Source organism: Triplophysa dalaica, chromosome 23, assembly GCF_015846415.1.
Source record: "Triplophysa dalaica isolate WHDGS20190420 chromosome 23, ASM1584641v1, whole genome shotgun sequence".
In the NCBI taxonomy this organism is placed as follows: domain Eukaryota; kingdom Metazoa; phylum Chordata; class Actinopteri; order Cypriniformes; family Nemacheilidae; genus Triplophysa; species Triplophysa dalaica.
This window is the reverse complement of record NC_079564.1, coordinates 9,182,329-9,204,627: the sequence shown is the minus strand read 5'-3', so window position 1 is coordinate 9,204,627 and position 22,299 is coordinate 9,182,329. Positions and strand designations below refer to the sequence as shown.

Below are 22,299 nucleotides of genomic sequence, written 5' to 3'. Positions count from 1 at the left end.
ATGAGTGTCTGGAAGCCGCTCTTAAGGGGGGGGGTTCTGTCACGTTCCCAGTCAGTGTTTCCCTTTTTTTGTGAGCTTTAATGATACTCCCTGTTCTGTGCCATGTTTTGTGATCCTTAGAAGTTTTTTTGTTTGAATTAGTTCCTCCAGGTGCTTGTATCTTGATAGTTTCTATGTATTTAAACCCCAGTGTTTCCTTTGTCTAGAGCGAGACGTTGTATGTTTGGTCCTATTCCCAGTGTCTTTGCTCAGTGTCCTTTGGATTATTTAAGTTCCATGTTTCTTTGTTCTTTTATTATTTTGTATTTTGTACTTGTTTTCTTTATTAAAATCTTACTGCATGTGGATCCGATTCCCTGACTGCTTACTCCTTGTTACAGCTACTTTATGTTACAACTAAACCATCATGGATTATAGAGTCAGCCGAGCTGGCTAAGATTTAGGGTAAATTGTGTTCATTTTAACCAACAGGGTTTTCTTTCCTGACTTCGGCGGGGGAGAGGGAGGGTGAGAGAGAGGGCCAACGCTTCCCATTCGCCCTCCTGCCCACTCGCCCTCCTGCCCACATCAGACTGTACCAGCAGGGCTGGATCGATATTGGGGGAAAGAGATGGGGAGGGGTTAGACATTGTGTCAGAGAGAGACAGAAGTTGTTTTCAGGGGGCAAGACAGGACAGAGAGAGGGAGACGGGTCTACACTTGTCCAGTTATGATCTTTTTCTCACCTTGAGACTCCTCATTGACTGTGACTTTAAAGGTCTGGAGAGAGTTAATCACGGTCACAGTCTGTGGAACAGAACTGAGACCCTTACCAATCTTTTTTAAGAAGAACTTCAGACAAAAATAATGTTATTTATTTGACCCTGCAAATCTGAAACTTTCCATGCTGCTTTTGTGGAAGGATATGCAAAAACTTTTGTATGTATTTACAGTAGGCAATTTAAAATTAGCCGCATTTTTTTATAAACAAAAACATATTCGTCAAAAAGAGTGTTACAGGTGTAGATTCTGTGTGGGTCTGTTTATTGCTAAAAGATTAAGACTAGTGCAGTTACATATGAATCGCCGAAAAACACTGTCTTATCTTTGCTGAAAAAAATCCTCCCATTCAAAAAAAGACAATATAAAATGTATGACATAGTGTTCGTGCAGTAAATATTTGCAATAATCATCTATAGAAAGCAAAACCACTGAAAAGCAGGTCAAAATCAGCCATACAACAGAGATATTAATAAATAATGCACTTTGATGGTGATGTGTTGAAAGGCAGGTCAGGAAGCTGAAAGAATCTGGTGTGATGGATCAGAGATAGGTGTGTGTGAGTGTGTGTGTGTGTGTCAGATGAGGCACCACAATGACCTCAGCACCAAATGGAACTTAAAGGTCACTTCTTAAAGAAACAGCTCTCTCACTCTTAACATGTGAAAGACACTTTTGTCCTCAGAAAATTGACTGCATATCATGATAAAGGACATATAACCTATTGAGGAAGTGAACTGTACAGGAAAACCTCCTTAGCTATGGCTTTATAGTATTTTTTCAGAAGTGTTTTCGTTAATCTTATTAATTTTACATTGAATATAATGATCATGAAATTAAAATAGTTTATTGTATGATATCAACACATTATGTAATATCAATATACAAAATCAAATATAATCAATAATATATGATGAATGATCACATTGTTTAGTATGATATATGTTCATTATTCTTATAACATATTTAATTGTTTTTTAGTTTTCATGTTTAGATATGTACAGTTAAAAAACTGTTCCTGTAAGAATAAGGAAATGACTACAATTAGTACAAATCTATTTGTCATAATTGCATAGTTCAATTTCTTGAAGACCCATTTACAGTATGGCCAAAATTATTAAATTCCGTTCAGATGTGTAAAAACCATGAAGTAAACAAATGTATAGGACATTATCAGTGAATAATTTAGAACAGCCTGAGGCAATATAAAGCCAATAACGCAATAAACAGAGGCTCACAGGGTCATTCCTCATCAATTATTAGAAAGTTAACCTGTGGCAGAGATGCAGTGACCCTCATCTGTTTAAAAAGCTTTTACTATAGAAGGCATTACAGAAAAATTGCACTGACAAAAATGTATCAATAATAAAGATATATCTATATGAAGAGTTACTGTACGCTTTAGTTCAGAATTTACTATTAATACAGTTTTGGTATTGGTCTAATATAATCAACATTTATTATACCATCATTAAATGCTATTCTATGGATAATGTTGATTGATATGTATTTGGTAATTCGCATAATGCGTTGTCCAGTATTTAAATTCAATACCTCTATAAAAATGGCAAGCAAAGCTTACCCTCCCAGACAATATTAGCATAAACATATGAGACATATTGACAGCCTGTCTCAAACGATTCTGTCCTATGGTAGTCTATTACACAATTCAACGTCAAATTATATCTCAGCATACGTCTTATTTTGACTGATGTATTAGATTGAGCAAAACAAAACAGGGTCAAACCAAACAGGGGTCAGCTGAATTATGTGATGACATTTAGCGTTTTATCTGCAAATGTTTCATCACGATTGATTTCATTTAAATCTAGAAGGTAGAAGAAAGCATGTTTCACTAAAATAAAATAAAACTAAATTAAAAATTGCACAGCCTTGGTGAAAATGTCCAAATGAGCATGCTTTTGTACTACATATCCCATGATGCACCACCAACACTTCCTGTTTTTGTCATGTGATTGTACTCAGCGCCCGTGATGAGAAATTAGTAGCTGCGCTGCTTTACTAGCATTTGATCTTGCAAAATAACGTTTATAAGTATAAATAAAAGAATTATTACTAATGACAGGCATAAGGTTAGAAGACTGAAACGGAATCGACGTAGTTTCGGCCCTAACGAATCTTGTATCATGTCGGAAGTGGAGGACCTGGTAGGCTTTTGTACACTTCTGCTGTCAAATGACAGGATACACAGAGCACTGTGTAATACTGTATGTGTTGTTTGTGCATGCTTTACTTTTACTGTATTTAGGCTATTAGAGTTACGTTTTAAACAGTCAATGTCATATATTTCAAAGACGTATGACCAAGCTGACAGGCTAACATGACTAGACATCCACTAATATAACTGCAGATCTTATGATGTCAGCTAGTTTAATGATAACCTCGTGTCCTCTATTATAGACAACGTTTAGTTAATTCCTATATTCTTTGATGCATTTAGCGTTTCCCTTATCACGTGTATTTGTGTTTGAGTGTTAGAAAAACTAACTTTATTTAAACTAATATTGATTTTGCAAACTTGTACTATCATCATTTTTCTTATTTGAACATAAAACATGTGTTTTACGTATATTTTTCTTCTATCTGTTCTCCAGGGAAGAAAACCAAGTGAAGAGTCAACAGATGACTCTGAGGTAATGTTTAATCTGTTTTTGTCAAATAAGCCAATGCATTGGTGTTAATATAAACAATTACATTACACTACACATATCTGAATTGCCATCTATTGTATTTAGTAGTTAGAACCCTATACAAATATTACAATATATTATCTGATCTGGCTAGTCTTCTTAACACACCTTTCTTTTGCATTATAACCAACTTTAAACAGTTGTCATTCATATATTTTAATGAATGATAACACAAGCACAGTCTGCATATGGATTAATGGCTCTCAGACTTGATAGTGGATCATGATCGTAGTAAGTGTGACAGTTTCTTTAAGTTAGTTTTACGAAAGGCTCAAACAACATTTGTATACCAGATATCATTGGGTTTATTGAATTTGGAGGATTTTATTGTGATATCTAATGCATGACATACCTCCATGTTTTCATACGGCTTAAATGTATGCCACTGCATGTAGGATTTTTATTTACACAGTAAAATCATTTGACATTAGACCCTACTTTTGAGCCCAGTTTAAGTCCAGTGGAGGTCCATTACACGGCATCTGAATAAATCTTTAAGGGGCAATTCACATTTCGCATCTTTTGCGCACATTCGTCATTTGAAATATATGGGGAGCGACATTTTTTAGGCTTGTCAACGCCGCATCGAGTTCTACTTTTCAATAGTTCTACTTTTCAGAGTGCCGTTGGTCATTTGACTAGAGAAAGCGGCGCAGCTCACGTTTTCAGCACGGTTTTGAAGGCATCCCTTCTTAATTTGTTGGGTATAATTTCATCAGGTTTTTGCAATATAATTCACAGAAATCCTACAAAGTGGTCTCTCAAAAACCTTGTCCATTTTTTATCATATCCATAACGCATGTTCATTTCCCTTCTTCTTAATAGAAAACTTGTGCAAAGACTTGACTATTTTTCTGATGTTTAAACTATATCAACAAGTGTTCAGTAAAACATAAACAAAAGGTTAAGTATATTGGTAACGAATACATTCCCTGAGCGTTTTTATGTCGCATCCACAAAATGTCACATCCGTAACGCACAAATGTCACATCCGTAACGAACAATATATCACATGCATATCGCTAGAATTGAAGAGAGTTCGTTTCGAGGGGGGGAGGAGATTAATATTATTATTATTATTAAAGAAATTATAATAAACAATTCTACACTGTGTAAAACAATTAGGAATATCATTTTTAATTTCATGCAGACTTCATGTAAAACAGTGAATAGAATGTAAAGACGAACTGAACAACAGAGGGTTGGAACATCACGTGTCGTCACTTAACCACGTGAACAGCATGTGAGCATGCCCACCTGAGTGGCAAAACACTCTGGAAAATGACTGCTTTCAACAACAGGAAACCAAACTCTGTGCAGTATTTCAGTGTCCAGGAACACCTGATTCCTTTGTAAATCGTAGGGAAGTCGTAAGGATCACTGTCAAGTACTTTTGCTTGTAATTTCAGCAAATAATTACGTGTTTTAGTCACGGTTTCTTTATTTCTTCTATTCTCCTCAGCCGTTTTGTTGGATTTTGCTATCCAGGGCAGCGTGTTCAGGATTTGTCCCAACATGGTCACATGGAAGAGTGATGTCAATTCATGCCCTCTATTCTAGAGAAACTGTTCAATTAAAATTAAACAAAAGTATAGTTATCCTATCCTCTCGCTCTTTCTTTTTTCTCTTTCTCTCTTTCTCTCTCTCTCCTTCTCTCTGCTCCCCATCCCTACTATAACACTCCCTGATTTTATCATGGATGTATTGGAGGTTGTGTAAAAATCTGATCTCAGACGAACACCTCACTCATCCTCCTATTCTCCATTTTGCCTTTCTCTCCATGATGATTTCAGTTGGTTGTACATTTAAAGAAATTTACCTTAAAACCCAAATTCTGTCATTACATACACTGTATAATGACATTCTTCTGTGGGTCACAAAATGAGGAAGTTATGCAAAATACTCTTCCTAAATGTCTCCTTCGATTAACTTCGATGTTTTCCATAATGCATACACGACTGGAGCGAGTTTAACTAAATAAACACAAAAAATGTTTTAAGCGTTTTACCCTTTGTTCAGAATACCTTAACATCAAAAATCCGTCTAACCTATGAAGAGAAGAAAACAGCTCTCAAAGCTTGAAATACAGTAAACATGCCACAGCATCTAAATGTGATGTCATGCAGTGAAATGAGGAAAGATGCTGGCAGCGTTTGACGTTAATCTGTGATTCTGAGACCCAATGCTTCAGCGTAGCGGGCCCGGCAAAGTTTCTAGCAAGAGAGACAAGAGGAGAGAATGAAGGATGAGCAGGAAAAGAGTGTGTGGACGGTCACACCACTCCAGAAAAGGGGCAATTAAAGACAGACTTCCCTTCATCCCCTGCTCCCCAGGGCACCAATTAGGAGCGGCAGGGAATGAGGCACAACACTCATCCACCACATCGCCGTGGCGATGGCAAACACTAACAAGAGGAAGAAATTATGGGATATGAAACAGGAGAGATATTATCCACCCCTCCCCACCGTACAAAGTTTGTCAAGAATTCCCCCCCTCTCTATGTCTCTCCATTCTTGTCTTTAATGGCTTTGTAGACCATGACAAATGCTCAGGCATTAGAAATTTCACATCTGGTCAGAAAAGGAAATGGACAAGGGAAGTCGTGGTGACTGGATAATACCTCCGGTCTGATTGTGCTCTTACAGCACCCGGTTACATGAACGGTGAACACATATTCATTGTAAATATACAGCATATTTTGCATCATATTCATTTTTTTATGTTAAGACATGATTGTATTGCATTACAGTAAGGACTCTTTTAAGATGTCTTATGTACAGAATGAGCAGAACGTACAAAATTACGTTCAATTGCTTGATAAGATGTGAATTTGACTCTCATATTGCTTAAAATAAAGTTGATTTGAAGATTTAGGTGATGAGGTTTGTGTTTTATCAGGAGGAGGACACTGAGGAGGAGCCTAAACTGAAGTACGAGCGGCTGACCAATGGCGTGACAGAGATCCTACAGAAGGACGCAGCCAGCTGCATGACTGTGCATGACAAGGTGCTTATGCATGTATTTATTCACTAATCAAGTGCCATGCTTGAGGCATGATGCGTATGTACATTTTGTGTCTTTAAATGTTACTTTGGAAAGCGACAAATAATCTGTGATAAATGGATTTTTAACTTTTATTTTAAATTTTATATTTTAATATTCAAACATTTTGTTTAAAGTAATCAAAATTTCAAGAATTTTGAATACAATAAAGCTAGCAATTTCTTTTTTTTTAATTGGAATTGTTTGAAAATGATTTGGGTATGAAATTTTATAGATTTTTTCTCATTTGTTTATTAAATTTTTTATTGCATTCCACATGTAAATCCTTTATTTACTCTGTGAGAATTTTCTTTTTCCATGTGTTGGTAACTAAGAACTTATTTACGAATAAATGTATAATCTGCACTCTATCACAGTTATGAAAAAAAAATTTGAACGTTCTCTGACCATTCAACACATTCTCTCAGAAAGGTGCTCGCACAAACACTCACGGGCCACCAACCCTCCACTGATTTCCTTTTCATTTCCTCCTCTTTTAGATTTCTGTGTCTTTTTCTCCTGTCCTCTTTCAGTTTTTCCCCGTCTTGATATTTTTGTTGGTGGAACATTCTACGTGGGCTGGTTAATCGTCATGGCAGCTGGTTCACTCATGCACGGACGCTGTGGAGGAGTAGTCATACCTAGTTATGTCTCCTCACCTGATGTTTTATTAACCGCTATTGATTTTTACCCCCCCACACTTTTCCTGCTTTTTCCCTCGGGACTTCCTCCTCCCCTTCCGCTTCTCCAAAAAAGGCAAGCTTGCACTAGAAAGAGACGTTCAAAAGCTGAATTTCCAATGAGAGTCCTCGTTTTATTCCCTTTTTTATAGATGCACTCTATGTCTATCTCTTTCTTTCTATCTTTTTAAAGCACTGCTGCGTCTGCATTCCGCCACCTAGACGTGTACGTACGCGCTCACACTCCTAATGTTGCCTCATATTTTAAGTGCCAGGGATCCAAATTTCATTTCAGCAATTTCATTTTGATAAATCCCTTTAAGAGCCACTGAGGCTGGTGAGGCCACTTCTTTTATTTATTTATTTAGGGCTGATTTTATTTGGGGAGATTGCGGAGGTTCTGTTGGACATGCTCGACTGTGCCTGTAAATATAAGCATTTCATTATAGACTGCAGTGAAGCATGGGGCAGTGCGGTGTGCCGCGACAGGGTGAGCTCTGTACACATATAAACAGGTGTGTGTGCGTGTGTGTGCGCGAGTGTTTGAACACGGGGTAACCGCAGTACTGAAGATGGGCTCATTCAGTTTGTGTTTTAGTGTGTACAGCTGGAAGCTGTTCTAAAGAGGGTCCAATCTGCTGGTGTAAACCAGGGTCTTTATACATCTCAATATTTACATTAGATCGAAGTGATTTAGTTTCATATACCTTATAAATGTAATATACAGTTATTTATGTATAAATGTATTTACAATGTAATTCATGAAACAATGTTTTTTTTAAGAAAAAATATTTATATTATTTTTGTACTTCCTAATCATGAGGTAATAGGAATTGGAAATATATGGAATATATGAATATTAATAACTTGCTTTGCCTCTGAAACAGCACCTTTGGATGACGTCATTAAACATATTTTTTTTAATTGTCCTCTCACTTTTTACAAGCCTATCAATTTTTTATGGATAACACATTTTTTTCTTATTTGACATTAAATATATTTTCATTTAGTACAGAAGGATTGTATAATTTATTAAAAAAAAAAAGTAAAACCAGAAACCTAGAAAATTAGAAAACTCCAAAACTAGAGCAAGTTTTAATTTACTTTATTTTATTGATGACATAAATGTGGATTTTGCCAGCAGTAATATTGCGAATTCAGGAGATAATGGCAAATGTTTTCTTATGTTAAATCCTAAAAAGGTAATTGCATTAGTGTGACAGGCGAAGTGTTTCACTGGTGTGTAGAGTAGAGAAGTGTGACCTCTGGTGCATATATTATGTTGAAGCGTTTTGTAGAGGAAAAAACGCTATTTCACACTGGGGCGCCCTGATAAATAGGCTTTTCTGTCCTCCAGCAATTTCACACTTTTTGCCCTCGAGGGGACCGGCCGAAACCACACACACAAACACACACTAGCATACACGCACAAACACTGAGGCTTCACAGCCATGCCTGGTAAAACTCATTTTTAATACCTTCACCACAGCTTTTAAGTCTGTATAAGTGCTAGATGTCCCGTGGTTTTGACTTGTATGGCTCACATGTTTTTGTTCCTTGTTGCCTGCAGTTCCTGGCTCTCGGGACACACTTTGGGAAGGTTTACCTGCTGGACATCCAAGGAAATGTTACACAGAAGTTTGAAATTGTACGCCTGAAACTCTGTCACTCACAGTAGTTGTTATGGATCCATTCATATTTAAAACTGCAAGCTGTAACTTTTTCAGGTTCAAAATATGAGTTTTGGGGCACCTGTGCAACAATAGTGTTAAAAACTGCGATTACCCCGATTCACAACAAGAAGTTTATAATAATGATTTATAACACAAGTACAGATAATTATGTGAAGTTACAGATTGCAGCTTTAAGCTGGTAAACAGTGTTTTCTGTTGGAAGCCAATTAAACCGTGATGAAACTGTTTGAAGGAATTAGGTTTAGAAAAATAAATTGCATTTCTAAGATCTTAGAAAATATTAGAAAATATTAAAAAATACTAAAAGAAATATTTTAGGCTTTTGTTTTATGATATTTGTTCAATCATATTGGTTGAGATTCTAACATGTCACCTGTGGAAACTTATATATAAAATATACAACATATGTTTTTGGGCGTGTTTTATGTGTGTAACAACAATATATCGCATAGCTATTGGAATAGTTTGATATGATATCCATTTAATCCTATTGGTTGAGTTCCTAACATGTCACTTGCGGTAACATATATATATAAAATATATAACGTATATGTTTTTATAGCTTTTAGTGCTTTAAGAAGTGAGGTTTTTGTGTTCAAATTTATTTGATTTTTAATTAATTAATTTATTAATGTTCAATTAAATCTAGAATCTAGATTTTATTTTTAAAAAAATATATAACTTTAGTTTTTTGATAATAAAACTTATTTAAAAATTTGCTTTCATTTGACATTTAGTTCAAAATCTGTTATAATCATAATAGTGAACCCATTGTTTATTGTATCATATTACCATGGAACATGTGTATTGTTACTCCCCATTTTTAAACTTTAACAAATTTGTAGGTTCATATCTGTTTTATGTTGGATTATATAACTTGACCATCATTTTTACACTATAGTGCTTTAAAGTTGTTTATGGTACTCTCTTTTTCGTTGCCCTTCTCATAGAGTCCAGTGAAGATAAACCATATTAGTTTGGATGAGAGTGGGGAGCATGTTGGCGTCTGCTCTGAAGATGGAAAGGTGAGAATTGCACATTCACTTCAAATTCCACGGCCGGTTAGATCTAAAATAATTCAAAAGCTATAAGTCTATGCATGTGTTGACTTGATTTTCATGCAATTTTCTATTTAAACAGTATCATGTGGCATCATCCCATACAATACACTTTCGGAAACCGCATCAATGCATTTGCATTCCTTTTACAACGTGTTTAAAAAAGAAATCTTTTCTACCGCTCTTGTGATTTCTATCGCTCTCTTCGATCTATAGTATCTGCTCATTGATCACAAGCTGGCTGTTATCAGTCCGCCGAGGCTAATCATCAGCACATTCTCATGCCGATCTGTTCCACGATAGGCCGTCGCTCCCCCTGGTCCAACAGCGAAAGCCAGATCTTGTCTCGCCCCCGGAACCTACACCAATTAAAATCAATGTGAGGGCCATTGTTTGCTCCCGCACGCTGGTTAATCCCTGCTCCGCTTACTGACCTCCATGCTGTCGACTTTACGCAAAATATGACACGTTTTTGGGGGTGTTCGCAACATCATTTTTTTCATGATTGGGTTTAAAATGTTCAAGATGTTGAGAAGAACATTACACGCCTCAACCGGTGGACCACACTTTGAAAAGTATCAGACAAGCCGAGTTCTCCATGTTTTAAAAGGTTTCCATCTCGTCATCTTAAATACAAGATCTTGCTTTGCGTTTCCGTAGTTTTGCTAGTTTTTAAACCTCACACTTATTGAGATTCCTTTTGTTTCTTTCAGACAGGTGTATTTGATATGTTGTGTTACAGCTTGTTTGTTGCCGTCGGGGACTGACGCACAGCTAAAATGAAGTCTTATAGTATAAAGGCTCACGAGGGCAGGAAAAGTTGACCTTTCCTCTAATTGGGAGTATGGTAGATGGTTAACTCCGCCGCTGGATGGCCCGATGCTTTATAATGCTTTGCCCTAGTCATCCACCATCACGAAATGCATCTCCAGGCCGCTACGATTTCCCTTTAAAGACATGACAGTTTGTTGTCTTCAACTTTCTAATTCCTCTTTCTTTTGTTTTCGCAGGTGCAAGTGTTCGGCTTGTACACCAGGGAGGGCTTCCACGAAAACTTTGACTGTCCCATCAAGGTAACTTATTGCGGTTAATGCTGCCGTATGGGAAATAGCCTCCGATTTCGATTTCCTGTCAGTACGGGCATTGATAATTCTCGAAAACAATGTAATTTCAGCGTGTTGCTAGTCTTAATTGATTTCTCTGGGGCATTTCATATCATGCATGAGCCGCCTTTTTGGTCGAGCATGAGAGATGTCACCTATCGCACGCATTTAAAAGAGCTAGCGCTGTCATCTGGTTATATCAATAGTTTTGTGTATTAGACTGCTTGGATCAATTCTTTAACTTTTCATGTTTTCACACTGGATGCAGTTAAACTCACTCAGGGGGCTTTAGAAACGCTGCAGTGTGTTGGTGTTACCTCAGATATCTAAAGCATCTCCTGTTTTAATCTCAGGTCGTGGCGCTGCACCCTCAGTTCAGCAAGTCCAACAATAAACAGTTTGTGACTGGAGGAAATAAGGTAGGTGGGCAATTCCATGCAAATGTCAACGTTACAATGAATGAATCAGGCTTTTACATAACGTTTTTATGAATGAATGAATGCCATCCAAAGCGATTTACAATCATATGAGGGGGGGTCTCCTCAAACCACCACCAGTGTGCAGCATCCACCTAGATGATACGATGGCAGCCACAGTACAACAGCGCCTCACCACACACAAGCTATATGTAGAGAGGACAGAGAGATAGAGCCAATTCAGAGGTTGGGGAATATCAGAAGGCCAAGATTGACAAGGGCAAGTTGTGGGAATCTGACCTGGACACCGGGGTTACACCCCTACTTTTTTAGAAGAAGTGCCATGGGGTTTTGTTTTTAATGACCACAGGGAGTCAGGACCTCGGTTAAACGTCTCATCCATTCTGGTGGTCAGATGTCAGTATTTGGTTGTTTGAAAACACAAAACACTTTGTGGTTTTAAAGCATAGTTTTTCATAGTCAGGTAAGTGAATTGTCACATCCACGTCCGTCCATATTCCTCATAAACAGGCATATGATAAAAAAGTGTGAGTAGCTAGTTTATGTTCTATAATGATATATAATAAATCTATAATAAATCCCTTCTCCAGTTGTTGAATATTGTACTACAAAGTATGTTGTCTCTCAAAAACGTGCATCATGTTGTCACATCCATAATGCATGAATTTTTCTCTCTTTAAAATAAAACACTTGTGCATAAACTGATATTTTTCTGATTTCTGGACTCCGTCATTTGGGGCATTAGTTAAGTATAATAGATTGGTAATAAATTCAATGAGAAATTATATTTCAAGTTTTAACTGTGAAAATGTCACATTTTCATTTCTCAACCCCCAAAAAAACCTGTCTACATTTTTTATAAGAAAGTGTCAAAAGGTGAATAAATATACACATGTATGTTTGACAATGGTTTAACTATCGGTTTGAACAATGTAATAAACCTGTAAACTTTTTGTTTTTAAAAGATAAGAAGAAAAAACAAAAGCAGCACTCTGTGCTTCAGGACCAAAGCTATGTTTTATTGTGTCTTTTTGTGTTGTCGTTCATTTCATGCTCTTGAGATTTCAGCACTGAGGGTTAAGCTAAATTATTAGAATGGGATCATTTTTGTCGTGTCGAGTGCCGTGTATAACGGTTACTCGAGCTGTTTGGCGTGAAACGCTCTTACCGTATTGGCCTTACACCAGGGTCAACACGAGGGAAAGAGAGAGTGGTCCATTTTCTCAGAAGTGTTGTTCACCAAAGAGATGTTGTCTCTTCTTGCACAATAAATAACAGTCATTACACAGAGTGCCCTAGTGTTCCCAACATGTAGAACACTCTTCGGCTTATGGACTAAACAAATACACACTCAATTTTCAAAAGACAAAATGCTACCGACCCAAGTCGCAGATAGTTGACCACGTTGAAAGCACTTTGAAGAAGTTGATCTGTTTGGTGCCATCTTATTTTGAAATGAAATATCTTCAGGTAAAAGTTGAATGCAAATGTATTACACTCAGATTTAAATAAGTGCAGCTGGTATTTGTGAAGTTGACCGTTAGAGATCTGAATCTCACACCATGTCTACACCGGACGCGACAAGAAAATAGAAAGCATTACTGCGTGTTCACACCACCAGCGACACCCAGCGACAAAGCGAGGCGATGTCATTCATTTCAACGGAGAATCGGGGACACGTGTGACATGAACATTGGCGACAGGAAGTTGGTGTGTCTACCGACGAAACAAAATTGATATTTGCTTTATGCAAATGATCATTTACTATCGGGAGCGACTACCAATAGGAGTAAACTCATGTCATCCGTCTCCCATCAGTTACTGCAGGGTTTGTTTATAGATTTTACTAGAGTAACCAAAGCAAGGAACTTCTTCTAACGACCTCGTAGCAAGAGAATAGCGACAGAGTTCGCTGGCGGTGTGAACGCACAGTAGGGGCGATTCACATTTCGCGTCTAAATCTGCGCAACTGCTACGCTTTCTCTTTCACATGACAAACGGTGCATGCGTGCACGGCACGCTGTAAAGTTGAATTATTTCCATCTCGATGCCGCCGACTCACCTAGAAAAATCTGTTGTGACCGCATTGCTCCCTATTTGCCGCGTGTTTTAATTTAAAATATGAACTTGCGCGCAAAAGACGCGAAAGATGAATCGCCCTTAACACTGTTAACACCAAACGCAAGCTAAGCATTTTGCACAGGTAAATTACAAACAAAGTCAATACAAAGACGCGTATAGATGTGAACGCGTGTCATTCTCGTCTTACTCGTAGGTTGAAAATATTTTGTCAGATCGTGTTTTAAAGAAAGTGTAACGCGATTGTTTGCGTTTGGGCTGAACCCAGCATTAGAACCCATATTATAATTTCTAATTTTTTCCACACTGGATGCGACACGACAATTAGGGCTGCAACTAACGATTATTTTAATAATCGATTAATCTGTAAATATTTTTTCGATTAATCGATGAATCGGATAAAAACAAAAACCAAGAAAAGCAGTCGACAATCCCATTAGATCAAGACCTTGCGAAGATTTGTATTTCCCTTCTCAAAAATTTTTCTTTCACAATTCTCATAAAATGGCTTTGCGTCGTAACGTCATTGTGTTTATCAGAAGCAATTAACGGCCTCCATTGTCCTCCGCGGTGACCAACTCCCTTCGTTTTCTTTCCACTTCTCCTCGCTTCCTTCTGTCTCCCTGGCTTAAGGTCCCCATAATGCAGCCCTGCCATGAAAATCAATACGGCTTCCACTGAAGACGCGTCTTGTCAAAGGCAATTCAATTCCGTCTGCTCGGCTCTTGGAGTGTCAACTCCTATTCCTGTGCTGTAATCTGTTAACACAGCCAAAAGTGTGGAGCCTAGGCGACATTGAACCGTCTTTTATTTCGGCCTTTTTCTCCGCAGTCAGGTCGGGTCAACTGCGAGTGATTGTGTGTGGCGTTTTTGACACGTTCGATTCAAGGTTATCCGCCTAGTGCTTGTCTTCTTTTTCGTGCATTATTATCATAAACCGTTTTTGAATTCCTCCTCATTGAAGTTAATAGTCAAGAGAGCCTGTTTTTCCATCTCAAGAGTCAAATATTTTATTTTTCCTCACACACGGTATGTTATTCTTTAGTGAGGCTTTGATTGTCTCAGAGCGCCATTGTGTTGCACACGTGTACATGCCTCATAGAACTGCCTTTAGAAAATGAGTTCCATCTTGGCTTGACCTTTTTATAGAATAGTGGCAAGCTTGCTTGTGTTATAAATTGGATAGTCTGAAGTCTGAATATGCCAGTACGAAGAATATAAGGAGACCAATGATACACTTAACACAATTATACAACTCAAACCTTGAACAGTCAAGTTTTATAATAGATATGAGAACATTGCAATCTTACATTCATTGATGAGAAAATAATGAAAATGGTTTTAGATCAGCTTTGAAAGGCGCTTGTCACTGCTCTGTGTTTGACTGCCCTCTGCTGCTATGACACAGACATTACATGTGTTTCAGGCTGTTTGTCTGTTATTAGTTACTGGTTATTAATATTACATGAATTATTTGTGTCCTGCAGCTGTTGCTTTATGAGAGGAACTGGCTAAACCGCTGGAAGACCTCTACTCTACATGAAGGAGAGGGAAACATCACCAATGTGAAATGGAGAGCCAACCTCATCGCCTGGGCAAACAATGTTGTACGATAAAACACATTAATAAACCTACAAGTCTATTAGCTGTTTAGTTCATTTTTATTAGAGTTGTGGTTATACTGTATGTGCACTACCGCTTAAAGGCTTTGCGCCTCATCCTTTATTTGTTTATAGATGGGTTGTTTACAAATAAACCACACATTTATCTTGTGGTGTGACAACAAAAGAATGGTAAACAAACTGTTAATGAAGATCATTTTAAAGTATTAATATTTACGTATATAAGATAAAACAGCGTAAGAGAGAAGATTTATCATCGTTGTTTTTTTGTTGTTTTTTTGTCACATCAAAGGACACATGTACAGTTTATTTGTACAAAATACTTGTACTACCCATTTATTTATATATTTTGTCGCTCTCTAGAATAATTGAAAATGTATTAAACTCTGCAACAACACAATTGTTACTATAGGAATTACATTATGACTAAAAGCATCCATAAGAAATCAAAACTATATTTTATAATTGAAGTTACTATAAATATATTTATTTATATATATAATAATAAAGTATATCTTTTAGCCTAGAATTTTCAAAAGTACTCTTCTTAAGGTGTCACATTTGGGCCTTTTTTTAAGTTTGAAGGAATCTCCATCTATTATTTTTTTGGTCACAATGATACTTTTCAAACAATTGCATTGTTTGCACAAATTTGTTTTATTCGCACAGGGTGTGAAAATCTATGACATTGGCACCAAACAGCGCATCACTAACGTGTTGCGGGACAACACCAGTCTGAGGCCGGATATGTACCCCTGTAGTCTGTGCTGGAAAGACAACACTACACTGATCATCGGCTGGGGCTCTTCTGTCAAGGTGTGTACTCAAAACCATTGCATCTAAAGTATTATAATATAAGAAAGAATACTTGAGCTTATAGACTCATCTTATGTCCAGCTCACTTCTTAACCTGTATCGAACTCTTTGTATTTGTTTGTTTGTTTTGTGTCTCAGATATGTGCTGTTAAAGAGCGTGACCCAGCAGAGATGAGAGATCTACCCAGTCGCTACGTTGAGATCGGTACTATTACATCATTATTTAAAGGTTCGTGCATTTATTGGTGAAGCTCGATGTGGTATTTTATATGTTTGATCTGATTTCTTGCAGTCTCTGCATTTGAGACGGAGTTCTTCATCAGCGGACTGTCGCCTCTAGCAGATCAGCTGGTCACTCTGTATTATGTCAAAGAAAACTCGGATCACATGGTACAACTGAAAATCCTATAATGATGTCTTGAATGTTCCTGAATGTATTGTTTGTTTTTAAAGTAGGGCAGTCAAACGATTAATCGCGATGAATCGCATCCAGAATAAATGTTTGTGTTGACATCATATATGTCTATGTACTGTGCATATCAATTTTGTATTTATAAATACAAACACATACACATGAAAACATTTTTAGGAAATATTCACATGTATTTATTTATATTTACCAATAATTGAAATTATATATAATTGTTTGTTAGTTTTTAGATTTTTCCTAAATATATGGATTTGTGTGTATGTGCTAATAAATATAAAATTATTATGCACAGTACACAGATACATATATAATATATAAGCACAAACTTTTGTTCTGGATCCGATTAATCGCGATTAATCGTTTGACAAATGTTTGATTGAAATGTGACAGGAGGAGGAGTTCAGGACACGGCCACGTTTGGACATCATTCAGCCGTTACCAGAGGGTTGTGAGGAGATCTCATCTGATGCTCTCACTGTACGCAACTTCCAAGAGAACCAATGCAGGGACTACAGACTCGGTAGGAAAACTAAGTCCAACGTAAACTTCTGGAAGGTTGTACGGATGGACAGAGGGATACATATAGCTCTCGATTAATAAATCTACAATTTAATAGCCATGGGATTGAATCAGGTGTTTAAAATTGAAATCTTTTTTATCACGGCTGTGATTCCAGAACACTCTGAGGGTGAATCTCTGTTCTACATTATCAGCCCTAAAGACATCGTAGTGGCTAAGGAAAGAGATCAGGATGATCACATTGACTGGCTGCTGGAGAAGAAAAAATATGAGGTCCGTGTCCAGAATATTCTTTTTTTTTCTCAAATCTACGGATCACGCGATCTTCAGTTTAATCAAATATATTTTTTAATCTTTTTACAGGAAGCACTGATGGCTGCAGAGATCAGCTTTAAAAACATAAAACGCCACGACGTTCAAGTAAGAACAAACACGTCTTTATTAAGGAATCTGATTCCCATTCCGTGAGAACTGGATTTAGCTCTCAGATTTGATCCTGACTCACTGTTTCTGTGGTTTGTGAACAGAAAATTGGAATGTCGTACATCAATCATCTGGTGGAGAGACGGGATTATGATGCAGCCGCCAGGTATAAAATGAAAAAAAGATGTTTATTGAATGTCATTCAGTTGTTCGGTATATGACAGTATACGATCCTGTGCACATTTTCATTGATATATAAACTATGTGTCTATCTGTTTCTCTATTCGTTTTCAGAAAATGTCAAAAAGTGTTGGGAAAGAACATGGATCTCTGGGAGAATGAGGTGTACAGATTTAAAACCATCGGACAGTTGAAGGTAAGTGCTGCTGACATAAACTCGTGCATTTCTTTCTTTCTTTCTTTTCAATACTATAAATCCAAAAATGCACTTTGGATAATCACTTTGAATAAATCTTTGCGGAAATTTGGCATCTCCCGAACACACAATGTAAATCTCTCTCTTTGTCTGCAGGCCATCAGCCGGTACTTACCAAGAGGAGACCTTCGACTCCGGCCAGCCATTTATGAGATGATCCTGCATGAGTTCCTCAAGACTGACTATGAAGTACATATCTTTCCACAAAATTTTTTTTACATGCGCACTGATGGTGGAGAGATGCAAGATGTTACAAATGGTTGTCATTCAAGGTCATTGATGTTTTCTGCACAGGGTTTTGCCACGTTGATTCGTGAGTGGCCTGGTGAACTGTATAACAACATGGCCATAATTCAGGCAGTGAATGAACACCTGAAGAAAGACCCCAGTAACCGCACACTCCTCACAACACTGGCTGAACTGTAAGTGATCCCTGCTATCCTTTTAAACTTCTTATAGGGATAGTTCACCCAAGAATATTTACATTTACTCACCGTTGGGTTGTTCCAAATCTGTATAAATTACTTTTGTTCTGATGAACATGGAGAAAGATATTTGGACGAACGCTTGTAACCAACCAGTTCTTGGCCACCATTAACTTCCATTGTAGAAAAATGGCAATGGTAGTCAATGGTGCCCCAGAACTGTTTGCTTTCCAACATTCTTCAAAATATCTTCTTTTGTGTCCAACAGAACAAAGGAATCGGTAAAGCATCTTACTATGGTAGTCAATGGTGTCCACGAACTGTTTGGTTACATCTCAAAAGCATTCTTCCAAATATTTTCATGTTTATCAGAACAAAGAAATGTATTCAGAACTCGAGGGACATGAATTTTCATTTTTGGGTGAACTGTTCTTTTAACTTCTCAAGCTCAATGTTTCGACTAATGTAACCTAGACCATGTATTCGGACTACTTTAGATTACGCTTTTTGAATGACGTTTCTCGGTGGCTCGAAGAAATTCAGTTTTTAAATGTGTAATAATGGTTTGGAACATAACAATGGTGCACAAATTACGACTGACTATGCATTCATGTGTGTGTTCACAGATACACGTATGACCAACGGTACGACCGCGCTCTGGAGATCTATCTGCGACTCAGACACAAAGACGTTTACCAGCTCATTCACAAACACAACCTGTTCTCCTCCATCAACGACAAGATTGTCCTGCTCATGGATTTCGACAAAGAGGTCGACATTTATTTTGCAAAGACGGTTTCGACCTTATCGAGGACTAGGACTTTTCTTATACAATTTGAAGGAAACTTGTATCAAATGTCAGATGTCAAGTTTGCTGATGAAACTTGTTATAAATGGCTTTCAAAAATTGATTTATAGTGGGAGATTTCTGGAGGATTTTAGTCGGAGCTCTTTTTTTCCCCCCAGAAAGCTGTTGACATGCTGCTGGATAATGAAGACAAAATATCGGTGAGTTCACAGCACTGGCCTTGGTCTTCTGATTAAACCTCCACAAATTGGCTTTATAGGATATCTGTGTCTCTCTTCCATCAGATGGACAAAGTAGTGGATGAGTTAAAAGACAGACCAGAGCTCTTACACGTCGTGAGGAAACTTGTCTTCTCTCTCCTAACATGAGCCTCAATACATGCAGATGTTTTTTATTCTCCCTTGTTTTATAATCTAAATGTTAGACTCTCCATGTCCTGTTTTTCTTTCAGTATCTGCACAAGCTGTTTAAGCGAGACCACCATAAGGGTCAGAAGTACCACGAGAGGCAGATCAGTCTGTATGCAGAGTTTGATCGACCCAACCTGCTGCCCTTCCTCAGAGAGAGCATGCACTGCCCGCTAGAGAAGGTCTGATCAACATTTCACATGGTTTCAATGTACTTGTATTTTTGCCAACGTAAAGTAAAAAGCAATATAGTTGAATTATTCCTTGAATAAAGTACAAGTTTTTGAGACTTTGTGTTGTGTCTTGTTCAGGCTTTGGAGATCTGTCAACAGAGGCACTTTGTGGAAGAAACAGTCTTCCTGCTCAGTGAGTCCTGAATCATCCATCTTTGCATTTCTGTCATAGATTGCTCTTAAAAACTAAGAAAATAAGTGAAGAGTTTGTTCATCATAAATATGAGGACAGAGGAGAAGCGGTCTTTATAAAACAATCAGTCTAAATCTAAAATGTAACATTTTTATTGCAGTCGCTGAATGATTATGGTTATTATTGTTTGTGTTTAGGCCGTATGGGAAACTGCAGACGTGCCCTGCAGATGATCATGGAGGAGCTGGCCGACGTGGACAAGGCCATTGAGTTCGCCAAAGAGCAGGATGACCGAGAACTCTGGGAGGATCTCATCTCTTACTCTATAGACAAACCACGTAGGAAAATTCAATCTGTTGTGTTTACAACAGCAATGCTGTAGTTATTCTTCAAAACGCAATTTTAGAAAATGCATTTTGGTAACCTACTATTCAAGTAATGTCTCTTGTTTTTTTCAATCTAGCATTTATCACCGGCCTCCTGAATAACATCGGCACACATGTGGATCCCATTCTACTCATTCACCGGATTAAAGAAGGAATGGAGATTCCCAATCTTAGGGACTCACTGGTCAAGATCCTACAGGACTATAATCTACAGGTGTGTTGACCTGTGACCTCATGAAGTGATAGAATAATCAGGAAAGTGCGTATTAATAGGAATGTTGCACTTGTGTTCTGGATGTCTCTTCCTATAGATTTTGCTGAGAGAGGGTTGTAAGAAGATCCTGGTGGCGGATTCTCTGTCTCTGCTGCAGAGGATGCACAGAACACAGAAGAGAGGAGTGCGGGTGGACGGTAACCAAACGTTTTTCTGTCATCTTTCTAGATTCTGTTTTTTAATGCCACAAAACTTAGTTGCTCTCCGTTCTTATAGAGGAAAACATCTGTGAATCCTGCCACACTCCTGTTCTACCATCAGGTACATTTTAATTACTTTAACCTATTTTTTTTTTTTAATGGCAAATGCCAATGACTGATATAGAGACTATGCATAATATGTCATGTCATGTAATGTATTATTTTTAAGTACCATTCTGCAAATATAATTCATCTTAATTAAAGTGTGAGATGCACTTAGTTGTCAAAGATTCAATTAATATATAATATAATATTCATAATATTTATGAAAAAATCACATTTTGATTCTTTATTGTCAATGTGAATCTTTGAGTCTTTGTCAACAAATGACCATTGTGCTGCAACAGTTTAAGATGTAAAATTTTCAAGTGTGTGATGCTCGTTTCAGACACAGCTCAGGCATTCAGTGTGGTGGTCTTTCACTGCAGACACATGTTCCATAAGGAGTGTCTTCCATCCCCTGGAACCGTAAGTCTTATGTACCAACTATTTATTGTTGCTTTTTACTCAAGTGCGTTGCTTTGGAGGTTTGACTCAAAATGTACATATTTAAAAAATAAGTTAATATTTGCTTTTATAGTGTCAAAACACTGTAATAGCAAATGTAGCATCCATACAATGAAGTCCCCTACAGTGACGACCCTTACAGTTGTGTTACATCACTCTCTGCCTGACAGGTTCCAGGCATGCAGTATTGTAACATCTGCAGTGCGAAGCGGAGAGGACCAGGCAGTGGCATACTGGACATGAAGAAATAATCATTCCTGCTGATAAATATTAAATTATACATAAATCTACCCCAGGCTGTTAAAAACAAACATGGAAATGAGCTTCTGCTTACTTATGTTTCGTAATGCATGGTTTTGCCCTTCATGCCAGGCTGTATTCTGAAATAAACTGTACTAATAAACACTTCAGAAATGTTTGACAGGGATTGAAGTCTGTTACAATTCCACTTTACCTTTTAGAAAACAGTTTATCACCATTTTGCATTCATATTATAATAAGTCTGCATACACATTATAAAATATATATTTTTTGGTTTACTTTTATCAGTCTGTGTTTTTGCAAGTGATCAAATAAAACATGAAGCAAAAGTGTTCTTTGCATGGTATCTTAGGATAAGATTTTATCATGCCAAGTTAAAAAAATGTGTGTACACTGTAAAATAACAACTAGATTTACTTAATTTTGTTCTATTTGTTAAAATTTGACTTTCAAAAGCTGTTCACAAAACTGTGCAATTTAACATTTAGTAAATCCTATAGTTGTTTTTTTTATAGTGTTGTTTTGCAAGTCTAATAGAATAATGCAGAAGTGACTTTGTACCGTCAAGCACTTTATACTGTCAAGCACATTTCCTTATTTTATCTTTCTACATAATGCTCTATATGATATTCTTTATTTGTCTATTGTTATTAGTTTTTTTTAACACCAACAGGCGCAGCACTTCTAATTTCATTGTATACAGCGCTATACAATGACAATTTCAAATCATTTTGCAATCATCCCAGATCTTAAAACACTTGCTAGGACATGTAAAATGGCAAGACTGTAACAGGCTTTAAAACTAAATATAAGCACGTTTTAAATTGTCTATCCGATTTAATAGCCACCGAATCAA

General features: G+C 37.2%; 1 protein-coding gene across 2 annotated transcripts; it reads left to right on the top strand.

The window, feature by feature from the left end:
• Positions 1 to 2,739: 2,739 nt before the first annotated feature.
• vps41 (VPS41 subunit of HOPS complex) lies at positions 2,740 to 21,600 on the top strand. 2 transcript variants are annotated; one of them, XM_056738540.1, is made up of 29 exons: positions 2,740 to 2,927; positions 3,375 to 3,413; positions 6,369 to 6,476; positions 8,763 to 8,840; positions 9,837 to 9,911; positions 10,955 to 11,017; positions 11,401 to 11,466; positions 15,051 to 15,170; positions 15,855 to 16,001; positions 16,140 to 16,206; positions 16,294 to 16,391; positions 16,822 to 16,951; positions 17,108 to 17,223; positions 17,314 to 17,370; positions 17,478 to 17,539; positions 17,668 to 17,749; positions 17,906 to 17,998; positions 18,104 to 18,231; positions 18,861 to 19,005; positions 19,201 to 19,242; positions 19,327 to 19,377; positions 19,494 to 19,631; positions 19,761 to 19,815; positions 20,013 to 20,153; positions 20,279 to 20,415; positions 20,513 to 20,612; positions 20,692 to 20,736; positions 21,064 to 21,143; positions 21,353 to 21,600. In XM_056738540.1, exons 1-29 carry the CDS (start codon positions 2,907 to 2,909, stop codon positions 21,431 to 21,433), a joined length of 2,565 nt encoding a protein of 854 aa, XP_056594518.1. In that variant the 5' UTR covers positions 2,740 to 2,906; the 3' UTR covers positions 21,434 to 21,600. The 2 variants fall into 2 exon arrangements, with proteins under 2 accessions (XP_056594518.1, XP_056594517.1); XM_056738539.1 differs by having other exon boundaries at positions 2,740 to 2,987.
• Positions 21,601 to 22,299: the final 699 nt, after the last annotated feature.